This window comes from Elaeis guineensis, chromosome 7, assembly GCF_000442705.2.
Source record: "Elaeis guineensis isolate ETL-2024a chromosome 7, EG11, whole genome shotgun sequence".
Taxonomy (NCBI): domain Eukaryota; kingdom Viridiplantae; phylum Streptophyta; class Magnoliopsida; order Arecales; family Arecaceae; genus Elaeis; species Elaeis guineensis.
In genome coordinates, this window is record NC_025999.2 from 17,141,743 (window position 1) to 17,166,171 (window position 24,429).

Below are 24,429 nucleotides of genomic sequence, written 5' to 3' on the forward strand. Positions count from 1 at the left end.
CAGCCGAACTGGCACAGAAATGGTCCGGTTCGGCCCTATTTTTAGAATCAGGCTGAACCGGCCTGAATCGGTCCGAACCAGGCTGAACCACTTGGTTTGTACAGTTTGAGGCGAGTCTTGTTTTCATTTTTTTAAAGTGTCGGTAGATGGAATTTTTTGATTTTTTGTCGTACAGTACATTATGATATGGTACGTACGTACTAGCCGGTTACCGCATGCCGCCGTACCGGTTCAGCTTTCCTTGCTTGAGACTGATATTTTGTGCCCATCAGGGTAACCAGGCTAGTTTTCTAGATACCAACTTGCTAGGAAGGAAAATTCAGAGGCGCCATTTTTACTAATACCTAGCATCGTATTTAATAAATGTCTATTAGATACAAGAAAAGATTCCAAGACCTGAAACTTTGCTGCAAATTGCTCGAGTCAAATCTCAATGGAGTAGGATATATGCAAGGTTCATATCCTCCTTGTTCTTAAATCTCATTTATTGTTGATAATTTGTCACTCTTCTTGGTGAAAGTCCAGCATGAGGAACTTCTTCTTGGGTGATAGTCCTAAATCCTGTGCCTTGTACGAAACCAAAATCTCCAGTTCTTCAAGGCGCAGGCCACACCTCTAATATGAGATTGAGATGAACACTACTCCTGCCTCCAAATTCTGTAGTCAACTTTCTTATATAAGAGAGTGGAGCATGAGGAGTAAAAGAAGAACCTTCTTTGATTCTGTCCTCATGCCCTGTTAAACTTAGGGCTCCTCATCTTTTTCCTGCTCTCTAGTCTCTGTCTGAACCCAGTACAGTCTCCAGAAGATTCAAGTCAAATTCGAGTAATTTGAGGATAAACAAAGGAACGAGACACTCTCTGCATTAAAAATTAGTTTGAAACTCTATCATATTACAATTTCTAACAAAGCTGATTGCTTATATCTTGTTTCACACAAACAAGGTTCTTCCATAATCCAAGAACCGCTGAAAAGGTTGTCTAATTCCAGTCCCTCTGGATTATTTTTTTCTAATAGGTTATCTGTGTTTTCCTAACTCTGCTAAGGCTGCATCAAATGCACTTGGACATGAACTTATAGTACAACAGAGAGTCAGAAATCATCACTTTCACAAAGCCAGCTTACCTCCCCACTAATGCAATTTGCTCTTCTGATTGTCAAGCTGTTTTTGAACATTTAATCCACATCCATCATGATCATTCAGCTTCCATGCTTAAGAAGCATCTGGAAATACTCGATAGATCATTCATTTACCTTTAACCCATGAGTTCCTCATGGAGCTTAAGTTTATTCTAGATCATACAGACACCCAGGACTGTGTTCATACTGAAGTGGGAACTTAAGCCTGATATCCATTCAAATAATCTTAGAGTTCCAATATAATCTCTTATTTATGTGGGTTATCCTTGCAAGAGAGGACAAAAGGGTATGAATGACAAAATGGATGTGATTCAAGGATCAATCTCTACTTAAAATCATTAAGCAACTCTTCAAGAAATGAAGTATGCATATGGGATCCAAGACAGGAAGTTTTGAAAAATTTCTTCTTCCAAATTGACCATACTTGTAATTGATGAGGTATATAAGCTTCTATATTTTGTACAAGGTGTATTGGCTTGTTTGTCTCTCTAGTTATTCTTTAGGCTATTTAGAGTAATCTATTTGTTATTTTATTTGGCTGTGCTTGTAGGCTTGACTATTTTGAACATGGTCTGCCACACCGCCTGGTAGGGCGTACCATACCATACTGCCTTGCTGTTTCGCACCATACTGACACTCGGTATGCTATTTCATACCGTATCGAACTACATACCAACATTGTAATAGGATGATACTGGTATTGGGTCCGGTACCAAGAGGCAAACCTTGATTTTGACTTTATAAAATTTAGAAAATACATGCCTTTACTGATGCATGACCTGCATGATCAACTTATAAAACTTGCTCATAGTTTGACAATATATAAATAGATATGGACATACACACATTACATGCACGCACACTTCATACATTTTGGTCTTTTAAGCTGTAGCTTTGCTAACCTGAGTGCACATTTGTAGCTCTTCATTTGATGGTCATGATGATGAGAGCACTATGGAGGTACTTGATGGTGGTGCCTCTGATGGTGTTCTTCAATCCTTGAAGGCCCACGCTGGTGATGGACATGTTAAGACTATTTCTCGACAAATTCCAACATGGCTTTCATATGCCACACCAGATGAATTTCTTGTAAGACTACATATCTGAAAGAAAGAAATTGTTGCAATATCATATAATGTTAGTTATTTTGTTTTCACTGTTAGAACTGAACATTTCAGGGTCACTTTTGATTGTAGGAATCAATGAAAAAGAGCAATTCCCCTACCCATGTGAAATATTTACATACATTAGTAGAGTGCCTGTGTATGCTTGGCAAAGTTGCAGCTGCTGGTGCTATGATATGGTACTGTCTCTCAATTTATCATGCTTTGTATCTCCTATGAAGTAGGATTGTTGATCATGGGTTAAGTTCCTTCTAGATTTAGCTTTTATTTCCTTTGGTGGTTGCCTAGATCATTTATTGCTTTTTTCTGGTCATATTATCAACACTATATATGCTCTTTTTAAAAAGAATAAGAAAGGAAAAGAATAATGAACTAGAGGAATGCCACATGGTTTGAGATGATCTGTATGGTCTCCTTATGTGCACGCACACACACATGGGCAGGGCTACATCATCCACTGGTGAATGGGAGTGTTTTATGCTCAATTGCCTAGTTTCCTGATTTCTCTTGCTTTTATTCCCATCAGTTCATAGGGAAAAGGTATTCTTGCAACTTAACTATGCGCTGAATTCATTGAAAGGAATGATTGCATGTTGCCATGAGGTAATGATGTTGCCCAATTAAATTGCAACAATAATTTATGTTGTTAAATTCCATAGGAATAGGGGAAGGAAAATAAGATATTTCAGCCGTTGGAGTAAACCTTTTGCATCTCTTCTGTTTGTGTTATAACCTTGCCCGTACCCATGATATGCTTAGGTGGCCATTTTTTGAGGCAAGATGACTAATAACCCCTCAATAAGCGGCACATTCCATTGCATGGAATGCCGAACTGTCCCAAATCGGGTGGTTTGGGGCATGCCGAATGGTACCGACGGTCAACTGGTGATGAAAACGAAGTGAGGGAGAAAGAAAGAGGGGAAGAGAGGAGGGGAGGGATGGTGGAAAGGGCGGTGGTGGCCCGTCGAGGCTATCAGAGGGCCACCAAGGTCTCTAGGGCTCTATGATCCTCCATGAGTGAGATTAGAGAGAGGGGGAGGGAGAAAAATGGAGGGAGGGGAAGGTGGCGGGGAGGGCGTCGTGGCCGTCAGACTGTGGAAATCCACCCCACTGATGTCGCAAATTTGAAATAGGGGCAATCCACCTCTGTTCATCGTATTTTTTTAATGTGATACACAGTGAAGCCAGCAATGTGTTTCATAGTCAAACCTTGATGGCTTCAAGGTGAATCATATTAAAAAAAAGATGATAAACATGAGTGGGTCGCCCTTGTTTCGAACCCGTGGCATCTGCAGAATGGATTTTCGCTGTCCGGCGGCTACTTGAAATCCCCCCGACGGCCTCCCCACCACCTTCCCCTCCTTCCATTTCTCTCCCTCCCCCTTCTCTCTAATCTCTCTCATATAGGACCACCGAGCTCGGAAGGCCTCAGCAGCCCTCCGAGGGCCTCTGTGGTCCTTCAGTGGCCACTGCTAGCATCCCCCCTCTCTTTTCCTCCCCAGTTGTCCCTTATTTCCATGTCGGTTCGGGCTGTTATAGTTTGATATGGGGGCGTACCGACTTGTACCACCAGCCGATCAACATAGGATTTAGTTTTGAGTCGGCGAGCCTTGCTCCATTGTTTATATAGAAAAAATTAAATTAGCATAGAATAAAGAATGTCAAACCATTCCTAGGTTGTAGGGCTGAGCAAATAATTGAAACCTGAAGAAAGCCACCCAATCCGACCCAATAAACATCGGTTTCGCTTGGTTGAAAGATATAAATCAGACGGAATCAGGTTGGGGTTTGTAAAAAATCGGTTATTTATGATCGGATTCAGTTTCTACACTTTTAATCCGTATGAAATTGAACCCGATCAATGTAGTATTTCATAAACTCACTTTCATTTTGGGACGGCGTCGTTTAAACTTCAATATTTCATTTTAAAAATACTCTGTCATCCATTTGGATTCATAGGAATATTAATGTTGAATTGTTGATGGAAGCACATTAATTTGAGACTATTTTGAAGTAAAAGCTTTCGGATGAGTAAATCTTTTTTTTTTTTTTTCTGTTTTATTTTGTACAGGTTCAAAAATAAGTCCAAAATTTGTAACTTATAAGGTTTAGGCTTTTTTTGTATTAAATTGACAAAAAAAAAAGCAAATAAGCTTAAGTGGGCCAACATTGGACTTAAAATCAACATTGGGTCAATATTGAAGCCTAAACCGACACAACCCATCCGAACCCGTTATAAACCGTTCTCTTCGGTTTCAAAAGGTTTATACATGGTAAATGGTTAGCAGCGGGTTGAATTTTCTTCAATTTGATTGGATTCGGTCGGATGAAATTTTTCTCTCAACCCGACCGAACCTGACCAGTGCTCAGCCCTACTAGGTTGAAATAATTGGACTGATGCTGATAATCTAGAATATTTCATCAGAGATTGCTATCCAATTTGCTGTCTTTGCATGAAGTGTCACTTTCTGTTACTTCGCTTTATCACCTGTAACAGAACCACAATTCATACCTCTATGCCTTCTTGTGGAAAACATCAACAGTTTCTATGTAACAAGCAGATGGTTGCTACATGTTTTCTTTGGTTCTCGTCTGATGGCTTTCTAAATTTTGATGCCAATTGCTCAACTGTAGCCAGCATGTTGTAGTCAATTCATTGAGAAATAATGTGTTATGAATTGTGATTGTATACAGGAATTGATTGCCTGGGATTTAAAGTTCTGTATGTTTATTAAATAGAAATAATTGGCATGGTGCTTTGTGGCAGCTATCTGTGCTTGCTAATGGAATTAAATTAATGATTTGAGTAGTTTCTGTACCATTGTACTTTTTTGTCCTTGAAGAGAATTGAGATGTTTTGAACAATTGGTAACATATAATTGTTGTTGTTGTTTGAACTGGTTAGCATCATATTTCTCTGGTAGAGCTTTTCTTATACTTGATCTTTATTTTGTTTTGCTTATGTTTAAATGTCAGGGCTTGTATTTAGGAATAATACTCCAGCAGACTGCTCATTATGTATAACATTCTGATTGTAACAAACTCTGCAAATTTTTGTTTCTATTTTAGGTTGTCATATTTCAGTTCTATTTCTAAATACTTATAATTCTCTTGTTGATGATATTTGCTTTCTCATAATGTGAAACAGTCAAAGACTGCGATCTACCATTCATGATGTGATTACTTCAAAAATAAAAGAACATGCAGCACTAAATTCATCGAGGTCATGCATGAGTCAGGTTACCCGAACAGCTACTTCTGACTTGTATTATTCGAAAGGATTGTTAGATAGCTACCAGGTGCTGAAACAGAAGCATAGGAATGGGACGTCTTCTGTGGGGACACAAGTGGCTATTAGTCCAGTCTCTTCAGCGATGACACCTATGGGCACGGCACAGTCAGCAACCAGCGAACTTCTTAGCTTGATATTAGATTCTGTCATTCGTATACTTGGTGAGATACTCTGAGAGTATTGGTTGTATTTTATGCTACGTTCGATTAGATGTCTTTTCCAGGCTTGCTAAATCTTGGTTCTACAATACAATCAGAGAACCATATTATTGTTGGCGAGCTTCTGGAATCAAAATCATCTCAACAAGGTGACAGTATAAACACACCTAAATCCATAAGTGGTGACCCAAGCTGGAACCCAGACTCTGAATCTTCTCAAGTTACTGGAGGCTTTAGTGTGGGTTTTTCCTTGACAGTCATACAGGTAGCTTATTAGCACCTTTATCTTTGTTGACTTAGGCAAAGGATTTTGATCGTATATTGTTTAGTAAGTGGTTGATCGTGGTCATGCTTCAAATGACAAGATTAGTTCATGATTGTGTTTCTGGTTTCTTTTTTTCTTTTCTTTGTGGAGAAAGAGCGAATGCCAACAACTCATATGTGAAGTTTTAAGAGCAACTCCGGAAGCTGCGACTGCAGATGCTGCTGTTCAAACAGCTAGACTTGCAAACAAGGCCCCTGTAAAGGAAAAAAGGCAAGTAAAAATGCATGCATATATACACAGATACATGCTTATGTCCATACATTTTATGCACACACAGGTACACAATTTATCAAGTGCCAGGAGTTTTGATGGATTTTAGCATTAACTTCATTTATCAAGTTATTTAAGCTTAGACTAGCAAACTTCAACACCCTCTCCACCAAGAGAGAGAGAGAGAGAGATAAGAGAAGAATAAAGTCCAATGAACATCTTTGTACTAAAGAACAATAATTTTTTTGTGTTGTAGGAATGGATAACATTATATGAAACCATAGAATGCTGTACCGTGCCGAACCGGCAGGTACACCCCGTATTGACCGGCGGAGAACCGGCACGGTTTGGCTGGTTCAAACGGTATACCGGTGGAGGAGGGAGGGAAAGAGAGAGAAAGTGCAAGAGAGAGAGAGGAGGAGAGGGAGGGAGGCGCGAGCCGCGGGAGGCCGACGGTGGCCCGCTGCGGCCAGCAGAGGGCCGCGAAAGCATCCGCGGCTCATCGGTTCGCCTGATAGGGTTTGTCCGGCGGCTCCGCCCCTCCTTCCCCTCCTTTTCTTTCTTCCTCCCTCTCTCTCTATTTCTCTCTTTCTTTCTTTTTCTTCTCTCGGTTCAGGTCCGGTGCCTTCGTCGGTTCGCCGCCGGTTTAGTATGATATGGAACGATACTGAACCATACCGCCGGCCGGCCGAAACGGCCGTTGGTACCGAGACGGCGAACTTTGTATGAAACCATTAGATGCTAACACCTTGAATATTGAAGCTTTTGCATTACCCATGATAATATTTTATTTTCATTATTCTCACAAATTAATATTGCATCCTTCATATGTGGCATTTCTAATTTACGATTATCATATTGTATGAAAAAATAATGAACATATTTATGTTTCAACTTTACTTCTGTTGGACTGGACGGTTGATTGATGAGCTGTCAGATCACTCATTGGTCACTTAAGCTATCAGGCCCGTCACATGCGATTGTGGATTCTTTTACGAAATGTAGATAGGATTAAATTAACTTTGAATCCTGATAAACTTAAATTATCTAATCACTGCCTACTGTTTAATGAAAGAAACATACTTTCATTCAAAGAAACAAAATTGATAAAAAAGAAGTCCCACTCGAGTGCAGCTCAGGATCTCAAAGTAACACAGATTAGTCTACTAGCAAAAACAAATTACAATGAACAATGGAATAAGATGACTGAGAAGTTCTTCTTGATGATGAGCTGGCTGATGCCTTTCTCCCTTCTTCAATATGGCTTGAATACCCTTCTTGATTGGCAACTGCTATGCTGATACCAATGACTCATTAACAGTTGGACCAATGCTCCTTGCATCTTCTTTCATGGTTACTTCCCTGGATGGGGCCCTTCTGTGGCCTTCGGAATTCATGTACCTAGTCAGTCATGTGATCTGTGTGCTTAGTGCCCCTTTTATCCAAACTTTTCTCATGTGACCAAGGCTGCTGTTTACCTCTCAAGCATTATGGTCCCATGTGAGGAAGCTTCCCTGTTCACTCAAATCCTTTTCCACGTGACTTGTTCTCATTGGCACCAGGGCTCTCCTATAGATGCTCAACTTTTATCCATCAACAATTTACAAGAACGATATGACCAGCTTCCATGTATATCTTACATTCTAATTACATGATAGGTTCCATGACTTTTTTGATGTGAGCCTTTGCTTAGGTCTGAAACTCCATTCCTCATGCTTAGCAATGTCTAAATCAATGCAGATATCAATATGAATCAGACTTGAGATAATATTGCAAAAAGTGGTGCAAAAGGGCTTAGAATTGGATCTGCAACCATACATTTGATTTTAGGGTTCAGATTTGAATTCTTCATTTCTAGATCTGGGAGTTTCATATCAGTTTGCTGAATAAGTTAGTAAGTGGGAAATGATTGCACTCTAGAGGTGTCTTGTCAAGCCTCTAGTGGGAAAAAAACTAACAGAAAGTGTTAAAAAAGGGAAATCTAGGTACATAAGAAGAGGAACAGGAACATCTATTATTCTTAAATCTTAACATTGTAAATTAGTTTGCACTCTTATCTTTAAAACCCTACAAGGACCTGGAATTTGCTTGATGGACCATGCAGTGTCCATACAGTCAGAGTTTTGCAATAAAGAAGAAGATTGTCTTAGCCTTTGAGGAAGTCCAATTGATAAGAAAAGAATGATTGGCCTGCAAAAGGTGCTGACCTAACCAAACCCCACTCCCATCTGTACACAACCTCTTCTTACCAAGGTTTTAAATCCTGTAGGATGAGGCTGTCCCAATTTGATTGTGGAATAGGACATGCCACTGTTCCACAACGTTGCAATTAGACATGAGGACAATAGTGGGATGATTCTGTCTATGGGAACATCTCGCTGGGAATTGAAACCATGCTTCTTATTTTCCACTCTTTTCTGTTTCCTTCTTTGTTTTCTTTGCTCTTTATTCACTTTCTCCTCCTTTCCATAGCAAGGAGGAAATTGGACATTTTTATTAGCTTGTGAGTAGAAAGGGCGCTTACAGATCTTTTCTATCCTTTCTAAAATGGGACTAGTGAAATGGGTAGTTTGTGGATATCATTATAAATTGAAGTACTATGGTTGAGATCCAACCAGTGATTGAAGTTCCAACGGGACGGGGGCGATCCCGGCCGTCCTGTCCTGTTTCTTTGGGATTCTGGCGTCGGGGACGGGTGTGGGATCCCGAAACGCATTTTCGGCCTTCGTCTCGATTGTTCTGTCTTCGTCCCGGTCAGATGAGGTGTTGGTATGGCTGTCCTGGTCATGCCCAAACTTTTTCTTTCCAAATGCTGATGATGCTTCAAAGCTCGAATGGCTTATTCATCATCGGGGTGGGGGAGGAGAAGAATGAAGGAAAATGGAGTACTGACCTTTTTCTTTTTCTGCTAGTGCGTCGATGTCATCATCGTTGCCGGAGGGAGCACGATGTTTGCCCTTTGATTCTAGTTTTCCAAGAGCAGAGTACGCCGGTGGGAGGACAGTTTGGGAAGAAGGGAGGAGAGAGGAGAGAAGAGGGAGGCCGTCGAATTTTCCGACGTGGAGCATTGGGGCCAATCAGGACTCGAGAGGGAGGAGAGAGGTCTGTAGGGAAAGGAAAGAGGGTTCGGAGCTTTCAGGCTCTGATATGGATTTCTCCTGTGGGTTATGCGATGGGATCCATTCGATCTCATCCATTTGATCACGTCCATAGGACAGTTTTCAAAATGCTTTGATTCTGTGATTTCTTTCGGCCCGAGCATCGTGCCTATAGGCCCCACGTAGCTGCTCCGATCGATGCCCATGACTCCATTCAAACATCGCGCCTATCACTCCTAACACGCCTGCAAGTGTATCGATACTGTACCCATGTTTTAAGACTTTGAGCCTCTGACTTCATTCACATCATAGCTTCTTGAAGTACTCCCATCAAAGGAGATCACAGGAGTAATTTTGTCGGACAAATCTATGTGGCCGACATCCGAAGAAGAGAGTTAAAAAAAAAAATATTGACAAGACTCACACGTGGTTGACACTCGACACTCATCTATTCATGCGTGGTCAAGTGCTGCTTAGCCCAAGATTCCTATCCTATATATTCTTATAAATCGGGCAAATCATATTCACCCATGCCTTACCTTAGAAGTGTGAGGAAGAGAGAAAGACTCAAAGGATTGCTTAGTCTCCGGCCACTATTCTTAGTGAAACTGACGGGAGTCACCAGTGATATTCCCACTATTCTTCTGTTTAAGCAGTTGGATTAAATGAGATTCTTTAAATGTTCAAAATATTGTTAGTACCAGCTATTTTGTGGCAATTATGTTAGAAAGACTTGCTGGGATCTATTGAAGATGTGTACAGTATTAAATAGAATCGATCCATTATAAATATATTGCTTTTGAAGTTGAAATATATTTAAACAATAAATACATCAGTAAAACTTCAAGATAAATTCAAAGTAACATATATATATATATATATATATATATATATATATATATATAAGGGTGTCCCAAGTGTATATCGGGATGCCCGATTGGGACGGCCTTCAAGATGGGGCGGGATGCTGGGTATCCCACTTCGATTGAAAATCGGGACGCCTCCATCTCATGGGATTTAAAACTTTGGATCCAACCATGTTAGAAATGCCACCTAGAAACATAAGTAATTGCAGGACCTCTAGTGCTCAATGGCAACCACTTGAGAAGAAGAAAGCAGCAAATGTAGTTGCTAAACTTGGACCTTGGGCATTTATTTTCCCCCATTCTGCTCCAAAAAATTGATCCTTGGATTGGACTGCAATAAAGAAGAAAAGCCAATAAAAATTTAGATCTCTGTCTCGGATTTTCTGGCTTCATATTGGAGAGTGGTTTCGAGTATGAATTAGATTTTGATTACTAAGTTTCTAATCTGAAGCCAAACCAATCTCAAACTAATATAATATTTACTTTAAATTCCCTATTGAATATAAAAAAATTGTTTTCTTGTTGTTATATAGTTAGTCAACAATATGTGCTGTTACCTATAATTATTTGGAGTTACCAATCAAATCTTATCTAGAATATGTTTTTGATAATATCTACATGTTGCATATAATTAGATAATCAATTTATATATTTATTATGGTGTGTGTTATGATTTTTATTGACCTGATTTGATGTAGAAATTTCAATGGAATGATAAAATTAATATTTTACCCAATCCGATCCAACTTGAATGGAATTGAACTATGTTTGGGTTCAATTTTTTGATCGAATTATGGGTTTGGGTTGTCCCATTCCTGATCCAAATCATCCCACCTGCAGCCTACTTTTTAGTGCATCAGTTTATTTTCTTTTCCCAAAATCTTGAATTCTTGATGGATCACTTGTACTTGAATATTATGTCTCCAACTTTTACTCATGATGTTTTAGTAGCTATTATATGTTGGTAAGGATGGTACTGTAATTTGACTAGGAATAATAGCGGATAAATGAATGATAAAATAATTGTAAATGTAAATAGGATAAGTCATGGATTAATAGCGAATACATTAGTTTTATATGAGGATATAATTAATGTAATTAGTGCTTATGCACAAGTAGGGGTAGAGGAGAGTGTTGAGAAACAATTTTTAGGAAGAAGTGGTTGGATTGATGCAAAGTATTCCTAAAGGAGAAAGGAGAATGCGGTGACTAGCGATGTAAATACTAAATAGGCTTGTAAGGAAGAATAGAGTGAGTACTTGGGGGTTTGATTTTGGAGATGGAAGTTAATGGAAGATTAGATCTTTGGCAATTGCAAATATATGATTTAAGAAGAGAGATGAGCACTTAATAACCTTTAAGCATAGATCATATTTGTCACAAATAGATTACTTTTTCATTAAGAAATAAGAGACATCAGCATGCAAGGATTATAAGGCAATACCACAGGAGTGTTTAACCACACAATATAGGTTGCTAGTTTAGATGTGTAAGTGCAAGATGAAAGGAAAAGAAACTAATAAATATCCAAACATAAGATGGTGGAATTTAAAGGGGGAAAATGTTATATCTTTTAGGGCTAAATTATTAAAGGAGGAAAATTAGAATCTAAGGACTAGGCTGAACAAAAGTTGGGACCAAATGGCAACTATTAAGAGTATAGCTAAAGATGTTTTAGGAGAGTCAAAGGGAAAAAGATGTATGCATAAAAAAACTTGGTGGTAGAGTCAAAAATCACCAAACTTGTACTGGGAGTTCAGAACCATATTGGTTGGTGATTGGTATGCTACAGTACAGGTTGATACCATGCTGTTCCAAAAACACTTTGGGCTCTCATTTCTTTATTTTTCAAATTTTGAGCTGAAGTTGATAGACCGTTTACCAAGTTCGCTAAAGGTTGGCATGTGGTTTGTCGACTTCAATTCAAAATTTAAAAATAAAAAAGAGATCGAAATAGAGGATCACAATTGTAATCAAGTTTTGTTATACCATATTGAATGGGATGGTACAGGATGTACCATATCAAATCAGATGGTATAGAGCATACCAATTATGTCTATTCAGTACCAATACGTGGTGTGGGGGCGTACTAACAATTGGTACGCCGAACTGACCCCATACTAACACAGTAATAGGGTGGCACCGATAGGGGCATGGTACCGAGACAACATATCTTGATTACGATCCTTTGCTTCATTCTCTTTATCCCTTATTTTGAAACGAAGATAGCGGGGACTAGTTTAGAATGAAGATGGTGGTGTTGAGGATACCGCATGGGGAAGAGGGAGGAAGGAGAAGAGGGAAAGGTGAGAGAGGGAGAGACGCAGGGGATAGGAGGCCTTACTTGGGAGTGATCCGCATTGGTGTGTCGGCGAAGGGAAGACGAGTGTGAGGGAATGCTAGAGATAGAAACGAAATGAAAAACCTCAAACCACCTTTTATGCAGTTTGGATATGGTGAACCATCTCAATTAAGGACTAGTTTGATTTGGTTCACCCTAAACCGCTCGGTTTGGGATGGTTCAGTGAATCATGAGTAGAATAATAAGATATAGAGGTAATTAGATCAAAAAGGATTTGACTTTAAACAATAGTAAAAACAAAAGAGGTCAGGATCTTATTAAATATAAGGAAGCTAAGATAGATGCAAAAAGGATCATTAGGCTAAGTGCGTAGCATATGATTATTTATATGATGCGTCGAAAAGATGGTGAGAATGAAGTTTAAAAGTAGCTAAAACTAGAAAAGGAAAAGTAAGATTTTTGATCAAGTTAGATGTATTAAAAGCGAGGATGAGAGGTAATAAAAGATTAGGAAATTAAAGAAAGATGGAGGCATTACTAAAAAAAATATTAAATTAGGATTCTACTAAAAAGTTATTGAAAAAAAAAAATATAGCAAGGGAGACGTCAAGGTTCTATTCACACAAATCATAAAAGCAAGTAGATAGCTTTGAAAAGATGCAAAAATGTAAGGCATTGCGCTTGAAATTCTTATTGAGGTTCGAAAAATCATGGGAGATATTGAGCAAAATTTACCAACCTATTTCATAAAATTATAATAACTAAGAAAATGCTAGATGATTTAAGAAGTATTATAGTAGCAATATATAACAAGGTTCATTGAACTGGTATTGGAGGGCATACCGACTGGTGACTGATTTGGAATGGTACATATTCATATTGTGCCATGCCGGTGCATACCAAAATAGGAAGAGCTGAAGAGGGAGAGGGAGAAGGAGAGAGCAAAAGAGAGGGAGGGAGAGGGAGGAGGGGAAGAGAGGTTGAGAGTGAGGGAGAGGACCAAGAGGCCATCATTGTCGAAGTGGGAGAGAGAGGGAGGGAGAGGGAGAGGAAGGAAGTAGAGAGGGAGAGGGAGGAAGGGAGAGGCTGAGAGAGGGAAAGGAAAAGAGAGGCCATCATTGTTGAGGAGGGAGAGAGAGACTTACCTAGGGAACCTTGTTGGTGGTGATAGCGTTATCATTGTGCACCAACGACTAAGGCCATTGAGGTTTTGAGGGAGGGGGATAGGTGAAGCTGCAATCGAGCGAGAAAACAAATGCATAGAGGGGCTGGGGCTAGGGTGAGCGAATGTATATCGAAATCGATATTGTTAAAGTGAGCTAGTAGCTGACCTATATGGTTTGATCTTTCCGAATCGACAGGTTCAGCATAGTTTGGCAAACTATTGTCTATAAAAAGTAAAGATGATATACAAAATTTTTCTAATTATCAAGGAATTGAGCTTGACTCTCTCTATAGAATTATGAGAAATGGTAATTGAACAAAGATTAAGAAAAATAATAATTGTTTCAAATAACCAATTTGGATTTGTGCCTAAAAGATCAACAATGGAGGTTGTCTTTTTATCTAGTCAAGTGATAAAAATGTAAAGAAAAAGGGAAAAGTCTCTATATGATCTTTTTATTGATTTAACCAGGGATTCATGTCCCAACGGGACGTCCGGTGGGACATCGGGATGGGGCACCATCCCATGTATTGAGACAAGCCGTCCTGCTAGCATCTCAGTGTTTCGATCGGGATGTCTTTGGATATTCTCTATCCCAAGTGTCGGAACGGGATAGGACGGCGATGCATCCTATTTTATAAAAAAATCAAGACAGTTCTGTCCCACGGGATTTAAAATCTTGGATTTAACAAAAGATTATGATAGGATGCCAAGAAAAGTGATCTGGTGAGCTTTAAGAAGGATGGATGTACATAAATGGCATATTGAAATAATCAGGAACGTATGGTGGGATATCAATGATTGTTTTTCTTATCGTAGTAGACATACGTCAAGAATTAGCACTAGGCCCATATAATTTTGTATTTATTATGGATGAACTCGCATCTAATATTCAGGAAGATGTAACATGGTGGACAATATTTGTGAAATGATAGTATTGATTAATGGAAAGAAACTTAGATTAAATACTAAATTGAAATTACAGAGGAGAACTTTAACCCTGTGTTTGGCTGAGGTCATGAGAGCATGGATAGATGGGATTAGAAGAATGGATGGCCTTCATCCACTGTTTGGTTTAAAAAGTTACAGGGTGGATGGATGAAAAAGGAGGGATTGTCTATCCACCCTGATCTACTATTTTGCATCCTCCCAAATTGGAAGGATAAAGGATGGATGGATGGAGCATTTAAGGATGGACTTTGGCATTGACAAAATTATTCTTCATTAATTTTTTTGATAAAAATATAATATTTCTTCACTTTTTCATTCATATTATTTATATATATATATATTTATATATACTATTAAATTTTATTACTTATTATTTTAATTTTAGTATATAATTTTCATAATTATAATTAAATAATTAGATTATCTTCTATGTCTCTATTTATATTTACTATTTTTTAATTAACCATTTAAACTAAATTATAAATTATTCAGTTATTTATATAATTAATTTATTAATAATTAATTTATAAAATTATGTATTGAATTAAATATTTATATAATTATAGATTATAAATTAATAATAATATTTTTATCAAAGGGTAGTTTAGTAAAATATTATACAAATATCTTCCATCCTTCCTCTCATTTCTACTATACCAAATAGAGGAGGGAATCATTTCCATCCATCCTTTCATGTTTTACCAAACATATGAGAGGATGGATGAATTTTTTCATCCATCCTTTCTTTTATTCATCCTTCCTCCTCCATCCATTCTTCAATCCATCCTTCGTACCAAACAATAGGTAAAGGACAACAGCTTAAAAAATTAGTAGAACAAAGACAGTATATGGAATGCAAATCTTATAAGAATGGAAATGGAGACGTAATAACAACTAAGTTTCATGAAGAAGAGACACCTCAAAGTGATCGATTTTGTTATTTAGAATCTATTATACAAAATAATCAGGGAATTGATGAAGATGTATGTAATAGAATTACAGTTGGTTGGATGAACTGAAGAGGTATTTATGGAATATTATGTTATGGATGCATACATGGGATAGTCAAGGTAACATTTTATAGAACAACAATAAGGCTTGCAATGTTGTATGACTCAAAATGATGGGCAATAAAGAAAGTACATGAAATCAATTCGAGTACGACAGAAATAAGGATGTTGATGGATGGATATGTGGTAAAACTAGGAAGGATAGAAATAGATAAATATATTAGCGCTGTAGGAGTTGCTCTTGTTAAGGGCAAAGTGATGAAAAACTGATTGAGATGGTATAGACATGTACAACGAAGATTTGAGGAAGCTCTTATAAGGAAAGATAGGTACCTTAGTTTGTATATGAATATATTATAGTTGTAGGAGTTGCTTAGGTTAAGGTCAAAGTGATGAAAAACTGATTGAGATGGCATAGACATGTACCATGAAGGTTTGAGGAAGCTCCTCTAAGGAATGATAGGTGCTTTAGTTTGTATTGGAGGTTGTTTGAAAAGAAGAGGAATACCTAAATTAACATCGATAGAGGTTAGCAGGAAGGATAAGAAGAAACTTGGCATAACATCAGATGTGGCCTTAGATAAGTTGGTGAATGAGGATCGATAAAGCCGGACCCAAGTCGTTGTGAAAAGGCTAGATGATTATGATTTTATTTATTTATTTATTTTTTGAAGCAACATGATTTTTGGTACTCACAAGGTCAATAATCAATCTCCATTGTCCTTTTGAATTTTAGATCCTTGTACATTAAAGTATACTAGTAATTTTTTCTAATTTTAGGTGGTACGTAAATCAAACCATATTTCATTTAAAGTCATTCACATGTGAACACTTATTTCATGTAAATGCTATGCATGCTTATGATATACATCTTTGAATGCGTTATATGCAGTCAGCTAGTTATTTCTTATCGATGACTTCATCTCAACATAGTTACTATTTGGTTACAGGGATGGATCTGAAGGCCTTTCTTTTGCCTTTCGATTTACAGATGCAGCTGTATCAATGCCTAACCAAGGTATACATCTAATCCACTCATGTTTGGATGAGGCTATTATTTTCTTTGTATTGGTAGCTGAAAAGTTAATCTCAAGTGAATCCATTCTGCTTTTGAAGGCATGGTTGTGTTAATTTTTACTTGTAGTGTATTTGTTGTATTTGGGTGTTCGTAGTATTCATTCTTTATAAAATCTGTTTTTTGTTTCATTAGATTTTTGCTGATTTATTACACAAAATGTTGGTTGCTAGTTCACGAAGTTGCCAATTTGTTACATAGGGGATACTCACATTGTTCTTCCAAAATTGTTTCTAAACTTGTTCCATTTAGTCCTACTTGTGGTGAGTCAACACGAATAATTTTTGCACATGTTTGCTTGCGTTCGATAGCAGTTCTTATTTTTAATTTATATCATGTCCCGTGTATCTTTTTTCACAGATATCTTCATTATATCCTCTGATCCATCCTCACATTTATGAGTTCGTACCTAGTATGGGTATCCATGTATTTGACTTCCAATGTCTGTTGAACATGCATTGTTGAGTGCATGTTCTCGAAGTCGATCCAATACATCATATCTCCATGCAACGTCTCTTTGCCATGCCATTGTCAACTGAACTAGCCTTATGTACGTATGCATGCACTCATCCTTAATGGTGGCAAAAATTGACTTGACATGAAAAACTGGACTCAACTTGGTGCTGTTTCATCTCAGTTTGGGCTAAGTGATTTTCGATTTGGATTGGGTATGGGTCAAGTTTCTTGACTTAGATTTTAAATGGACTGCATATGGGTCAGTGCATTGACCCAAGTGGGGTCATGATGTTGATACAATTTAGGTCAGATTAAGTCTATGACCTTACGTATGGATCTCTTTAGTAGTCAAATCTTTTACTTTTTTTTAGTACTACTTGTTTAATTCATCTTGGAAATGAGTTATTAAGAGTCATAAAAATTAGAGTAGACATGTTAGTTTTGGTCAGTCAAGGAGGGAACTGGTTAAATTGGGCCATGATGATCGACTCATGGGTGTTTGTGTAGAAGGGTCTCAACCTAATGTCAAGTTGGTCAGATATGGGTCAATGTTTCATATGTTGCCCTAACTTGACCAAACCTGAATGTGACCAATCCTATCCCATTGCCACCACTAGTGATCTAGCAATTTCTAGGATAGTACAAGTTATCTTATCGCATTTGTAAATGTTGCCTTGTAGACAGGGGTAGACCAAAATCATATTGTTGGGTTGGGGGAGGTAAAGAGGAAAAGAAAAAAAATAGCATGCTGTTTTATGTATTTTGAATGAATGATTGAAGTGCATGTGATGAGCATGTGCCTCAAGTAGTGAAATGATTTTTCTAAATTAACTTCCTACCCTGTTACTTTGCTATTTTAAAGAAATTAGAAGGTTTTGTGCATTTATTATTTCAAATCAGCTTATGAATATGCTTTAATGGATAAGTTTAATGACAATTGAAGCACTGTAAACGGTAGAGTAAAAAACATCTGTAAAATGAAAAGAAGAAAGAAATGCTACCATTGATACTGGTACACCAAACCCAACCTAATGCTTTTCTGGTCCCTATAACCTCACCTGATCCTAATATCAATCTTAAACAACACAAAAAGGCTAAAACATCACACACACACACACATGCTTGCGCAAAGAAAAAAAGGTTGGTGTCACATCAGGGTACACTATTATCCTGCAATGGTACTAAATTGGTCGCTAAGTGGTAGTAGCATTAAGCCGGTACTTTAGGCCTCGGTAAGTATCCATAATATAAGACATTCACATTGCATTCCAGCAAGGTCTCTGTAGATTTGTTTTCTGATACAACCTTTTGTACTCCTAATTTGGTGGGGTTTCTAACTACCATGGGATTACAGTTTTAAATTTAATGACAAAAGAACAGAGGCATCTTCTATACAAATAGCCAATGATCCATCATTGTATACTTTGCCATAAGTTGATCTCCTGGGCTCCCTTATATTGTAGGAAAAAGGTCTATGCCTGAATTTTAGGAGGTGGCAGGGGGGAGGGGTGGTGTGCAAGTTTAGAAGGCAGAGAGGGGACCATCAACCATGCCTTAATTTTGGGATGTATGTCAGGTCACAACCCCAATCTAGCTGGTAGGTTTAGGTGCAAGGCAATCCAAAGTTCCTCAAACATGTGCAAGATTATTATTCATTCATAATTATCAAAACCAAATGGTTTCATACGACAACAATATAAGCAAATTCCTCTATTAATGAGAATCCATGAATCAAAATGTATTAAATCCCCAACTTTACAATTTGTATCAGTTTCATGACATGTTTTAAACAAATTAAATAACATCAACTATAGAAGGTCCAAGTAAAGAAGTTAATTCTTGCAAAACTAAACAATAAAATCCTGAACATAGTCCAACAATTCCAAGGATCAATCTATAAATTCTATCTAAAAGACAAAGGTTTAATTGAAGATCGCTAGGATCCATTATTGACTCCTTTTGATTTGCTAAGAAGCCCTCCGAAGCTAATCAATCTGTAATGACAGAATCAGTGAGCTAGACAACCCAATAAGCAGTAACACACCACATACAAGGAACAGAACAACTCACGGTGTGACAAATCTCTGATAGAAAAAAATATTACAAAGCAATTGTAACAGTTCTTTGAAAAATGTGGTAGAGATCTGCAGTCAATGAACATTATACAGTACAGAGTATGTCATATTCAGTAATCAATGAAAGATGCAAATCATATTTCAAAAATAATATAATTCCATAACATACAGTAAAACACTGATAAATAAGCTCACAAGTCATTAATTTGTCAACCCAGTTGGTGCATCAGTTCAGTGGTATGCAGTAACAGTACTTTTCATCGGTTCCACTCATTGGGAACTGAAGGCCAAGAACAGTCCCTGCTGGCTAGGGCTCGGGCATTCTCTATCATGGGCCTCAATGATAATTAGTTCATGGGGACTTGTTTCATTGGTTCCAAAGTTCTGTAACCCAACCCACTGCTGACCACATTCACAATTTATCATGTCTCTGTTGGGATCATGAAGGTCAACAACTTAGCCCCTGCTGGCCTGGTCATAGATCATTGGGTCTCTAATGTGAACACCAAGGCCAATAGCTTACACCTTGCTGCTGACAGTCCACTTGTGACAATATGAATGGCTGAATATTTGCCAATTTGGTCATAATCAATAGCATACTATTTCTGTATAACTAATAGAACTTTGAAGTTTTCAAAATAACATTAGCTCCATCATATGAAAATTCAAAGTAAGGATGCATTGCCATTGTGAAAGCACTTTTAAGAGCACAATGGTCAGATTCACATCAAATTTGAAGAACACAATAACAATCTATTTTCCAATAGAAAGATGTAAAATTCAGATTTCAAAATTAAAAGTACATTGTGTGTGAGTGGTTACCACTTATCCTCTTCAATTATGGCAACCAACATTCTCAAAAAATGCAATTTGATCTCAATCCAAATCTCAAGGGCACAGTCTCAGCAACATCCAAAGTAAACAAAAGCTACCCTCTCAATGTCCTAGCAATTATATTGCAGCATAACAAAATATAAGCTGGATGAATTCCTAGAATTTACACAATCCTTTCTTGGTCTACAAAGAATTTGTTGGAATGATAATAAAATCGAAAAACCGATTTTCTATATTTATTGGATGATTTATAGTTCAAGGCAAAGCATGTGATTTGTGGTTTATAAGCTGAACTAATTTGAAGGTCTTTGCTATCCATGATTTTTAATTAGTTAAAATAGTTAAAATACATTATATGCAAAATATACTATTCAGAAATTTACTTCCCTGTAATTTTATTGTAAATAAATTAGTATGTATAATTCTTTATCTGCATAAACTGAGTTATAGAAGTATAATTTACAGAAATTTAATAACCAGATTTTACTTTTCTGTTATTTTCTGCATAGAGATTAAGAAATTTCAGTTTACAGAAATTGGGTTTTTAATATATGTGAAATTCTGGTTATTGTTATTTATTACACAGAAACTTCTGCAGATTTTTTTTTATTTTATTTTACCAAAAATTATGTTACAGAACTTTAATATATCGAAACATAATATGCAGAGAGTTAAAACGAGGACGTTGACATTCAGAAAATTAATTTGCAGAGGGTTAGACTTTTTGATTTTTTGGAATGTAACTTTTCAGAATTTATTTTATGCAAATTTAGTTCTTGAAATGTAACATACAGAAATTTAATTTTCAGATGATTTAATATCCAGAAATTTTAAAACCAGAAAATTCTCAGAAAATTAAAACAGGTTATGTAGGTTCCAGAAATTACATTATAGAGAAAATTTTAACACTTGAATACTATATACAGAAAATTAACTATATATAATTAGGATAAGAATAGAGAAAGAATAAATTTAGGATATTAAATTATTAATAAATATTTATGGTATTAGAAACAAAAGCCTTGACTCTATACCGTTCACTCTTGCCAAGTGTCAGGATTCTGTCATCACTGTCAAACTCCACATCATGGATGCTCACACTCAAGTACTTGGGATGCCAGACTTTTAATGTATAGACTTTTACAGTTATAGACTCTCCAGGACCCGTCCTGGTTGTGCCACTATTAGATATAAAGCCAATGCATAGGCTCCACCATCCTCTCAAAGTCAAAGTGGGAAATAACTTTAAGAGAAAACTCCCAAGATTTGGGAGTGCTCTATTAGTTCATTTCCAAGTCCTGTACCAATTTGAGCACTTTAGTATCCTAATAATAGCTATCACTTCATGAGTTGTCATGTGCTTATGATAAATAGAAGTCCTGTTAGGCAATTATTATTAGGATCAAAATAAATCAAATAAGCACAGTCAACTAATCCTAATATGATTAGGAATCAAATATGGACATGACAATGATTCCTAACAATGGTTTGACACATAGGCTCTCATTTCTAGCTGATTATCAATCATCACTTCTCTTCCATGTCAAGCTCTCTCTCTCTCTCTCTCTCTCTCTCTGTTTTTTCTTTTTAGATAAAATCCTGGATTCTTAATAAATCTAAAAATTTTAACACTACTATTATCGATCTTAAATTTTGAGTTCAAGAAAATAAATACTAATCATAACTAAACTGGAAAATTGTTACAAAATGACTAACATTTTGATATAACAAATCTAAGCCCAAGTCAAACTATTCACTAAGCCCAAGGTAATTAATTTTTCAAATTTTTCTTAATAACAAAGGCTTGGGGTATTACATGTCAGAGATCTCAATAGACCTCTGGGCGCCCCTGGTGCAACAACCCCACCACCTGGCTTGCGCTACTTGAATATTTTTATGTCAAGAAAGCGCATGCATCTGAACCAATTGGATTATATTAATCACAATGTAGACACAGAACTGGATAGTTTAGAATGATTGGTAGTCTGATCAAAGAACAATTTGTCTACTGATGAATTTGTTATGTATTTTTATGGGGTCAGTATATTGATCATGTATGAATGTTTTACATCAATTTTTTTGTTTGCATCCTGAAACTTATCTATTCAAATGATGCTCTCTATTTGTTCTAGATCTAGTAAAATTCAATCAACTTTACAATGCTGACCTTTTGAGTTTAATGTGGATTAAACATGTTGAAAATATAACAGAAGCTTTTAAAACATGATTTATGTAATAAAACTACTGAACCCCTAGGTTAGCATGCTACTTTTTGAAACAAACCTGTTATATAGGTTCAGATTGTACATGAGTATGTGATAGAAAAATGCTGATATTGTAGAAGACTGAACTTTGGGGAAAAAGGCTAGAGTCTGGACAAGTGACAGCCTGTTCCACCACCTTCTCATATTTACTAGTTTCCCTTTTAGGGGGTAAAATAATAGTTTCCTCCTTTATTGTGATTTCTTTGCATAAATAGGGATATTCTTGGCATATAAAATTACTGTTGTGATCATAAATCATCATCACCAGGGAAACATGATGTAGCATGAAAACTCTCAAGATAATAAGAAAACATAATCTGCATGAGATAATTTTTCCACACGACGTTACCCAGCATCATTACATCTGAAGACAATTAAGCATTGGACATGTTCTGGCATATCGGGAACAATACTTCTGTTAGTGTAAACATTAGTTGCTTTGAAATAATTTTGCACACTTGGTCAGGATTTTGTCTGATCAGGTTCCTCTTTGATATGGACATGGTGGATGTGTTCCTTGCTGGGTTGTTAGAATTGAACAAACACATTATGTTCAATCGTTCATCATAACTGAAATGGTTTGTGCAGAATATCTTTAATTCCGAATCCTAGTATTTCCGCATGTTTTTGAACTTCTGATCTGAATAAGCAATTGTTCACTTCGAATTATTGAATAAAAGTCAAGTTTATTGTTACAGAATTGTTTTTCTTTTAAAATCTCATTATGGCTGTTGATTTATTTATTATTATGACATAATCATTTGACGAGTTTCTTCATAATTTTAGGTGTTGGTCAAGGATGGCGGAGGGTTTCAAATGTGCAACAAGAAGGATATGGAACTGCAGCTGTTCTTCCTGATCAGGGAATTTATCTGGCAGCATCAGTTTATCGCCCAGTTCTCCAGGTTAGATGTGCACACAATCTTTCTATTATGTCTATAGACTGTATTTTGCAGACAATTTTATTGATATTTGCTGATTTGTTGCTCTTTGCAGTTTACTGACAAAATTGCATCGATGCTGCCCAATAAGTATTCACAACTTGGGTATGATAGAAGTTCAATCGCCATGCTCCACAGCTCCCTTTTGAATATATAACTCATTTGCTGTTTGTTTTAATGCATCCACTTGTCATGTCTTTTTATGCATGATCATTCTTGTGGTTTCAGTCTGATTAGTGTTTTCTCTGTTGTCCTCTGATCTTATGATTTCTAGGCAGGTACTGTGCTCCCACTTCTCTAACACATGCATGCACACAAGGTTGCCTTGCTGAAACAGCTATAAAAGTTTGTTTATTAAATATTTTTAATAATTTTCATCCTCTTTTACAGAACTTACATTGTGGTTATTTAATTGAACCTTCAAATGAACCAAGAAACAAGTGCTATAATCACCAAATTAAACATTCTGTGGATCATATGGCTCTTGCCTCTTGTATCCACTTTCCACTTTATCATCATGACATGGGTTTCTACTTTGATTTATTTTGTGTGCCATGTTTTGTTCATTATAATTTTTAGAGACCGTATTAGCTATGTATTAGCTATGTGACGATATTCAAATTTTTTATTCTCTGCCTAATGTTAATGCTGCATATAGTACCTACACAGGAATTCAATTAGAATTTCCTGGAGTCCAACAATACTCCTAAAATGACTCCATGAGCCTATGATTGGTTGGATTTGTATAGGCATGGAAATCAGTTGGGTTGGGTTGAGTTGGAGATTGGCCCAAGCCCAACTTGAGACCTGAGACCTATACCTAGAACTGAACCCAACCCAGCCCAGCCCGACCTTCAACTCGAGCTCCTCAGCCCAAACCAACCCAACCTCAATTTTTTGAGCTTGAATTCAAAATTGGGTTGCTGTAGTTTGGGTCATGCGGGGTCGAGTTGGGTGGACTAGCTCAACTAGGTTTACCTACAAACATGGTTTGCCAAATCAATATTGTGAGTTGCACCTTTCGGCTAATGATATGGTATTGGTATGAGTCCATAACTTGTCGTGCCGTAGTGCATTGAAATAGTGAGAGGGTGGGGTGAGGATGAAGGAGAGGGAGGGGGAGAGGGAGAAGGAAAGGGAGGG

The 24,429-nt window shown here is 37.1% G+C and overlaps 1 protein-coding gene across 1 annotated transcript in view; it reads left to right on the forward strand.

The window, feature by feature from the left end:
* Positions 1–24,429, forward strand: part of LOC105060457 (exocyst complex component SEC8) — a 79,325-nt gene that overhangs the window by 28,761 nt on the left and 26,135 nt on the right. The window contains exons 15-23 of the mRNA XM_073260957.1: positions 1,653–1,780; positions 2,061–2,229; positions 2,337–2,443; positions 5,413–5,717; positions 5,813–5,979; positions 6,134–6,249; positions 16,592–16,659; positions 23,132–23,250; positions 23,342–23,391. Coding sequence (XP_073117058.1) covers positions 1,653–1,780; positions 2,061–2,229; positions 2,337–2,443; positions 5,413–5,717; positions 5,813–5,979; positions 6,134–6,249; positions 16,592–16,659; positions 23,132–23,250; positions 23,342–23,391 — 1,229 coding nt within the window. The remainder of the gene's footprint in view (positions 1–1,652; positions 1,781–2,060; positions 2,230–2,336; positions 2,444–5,412; positions 5,718–5,812; positions 5,980–6,133; positions 6,250–16,591; positions 16,660–23,131; positions 23,251–23,341; positions 23,392–24,429) is intronic.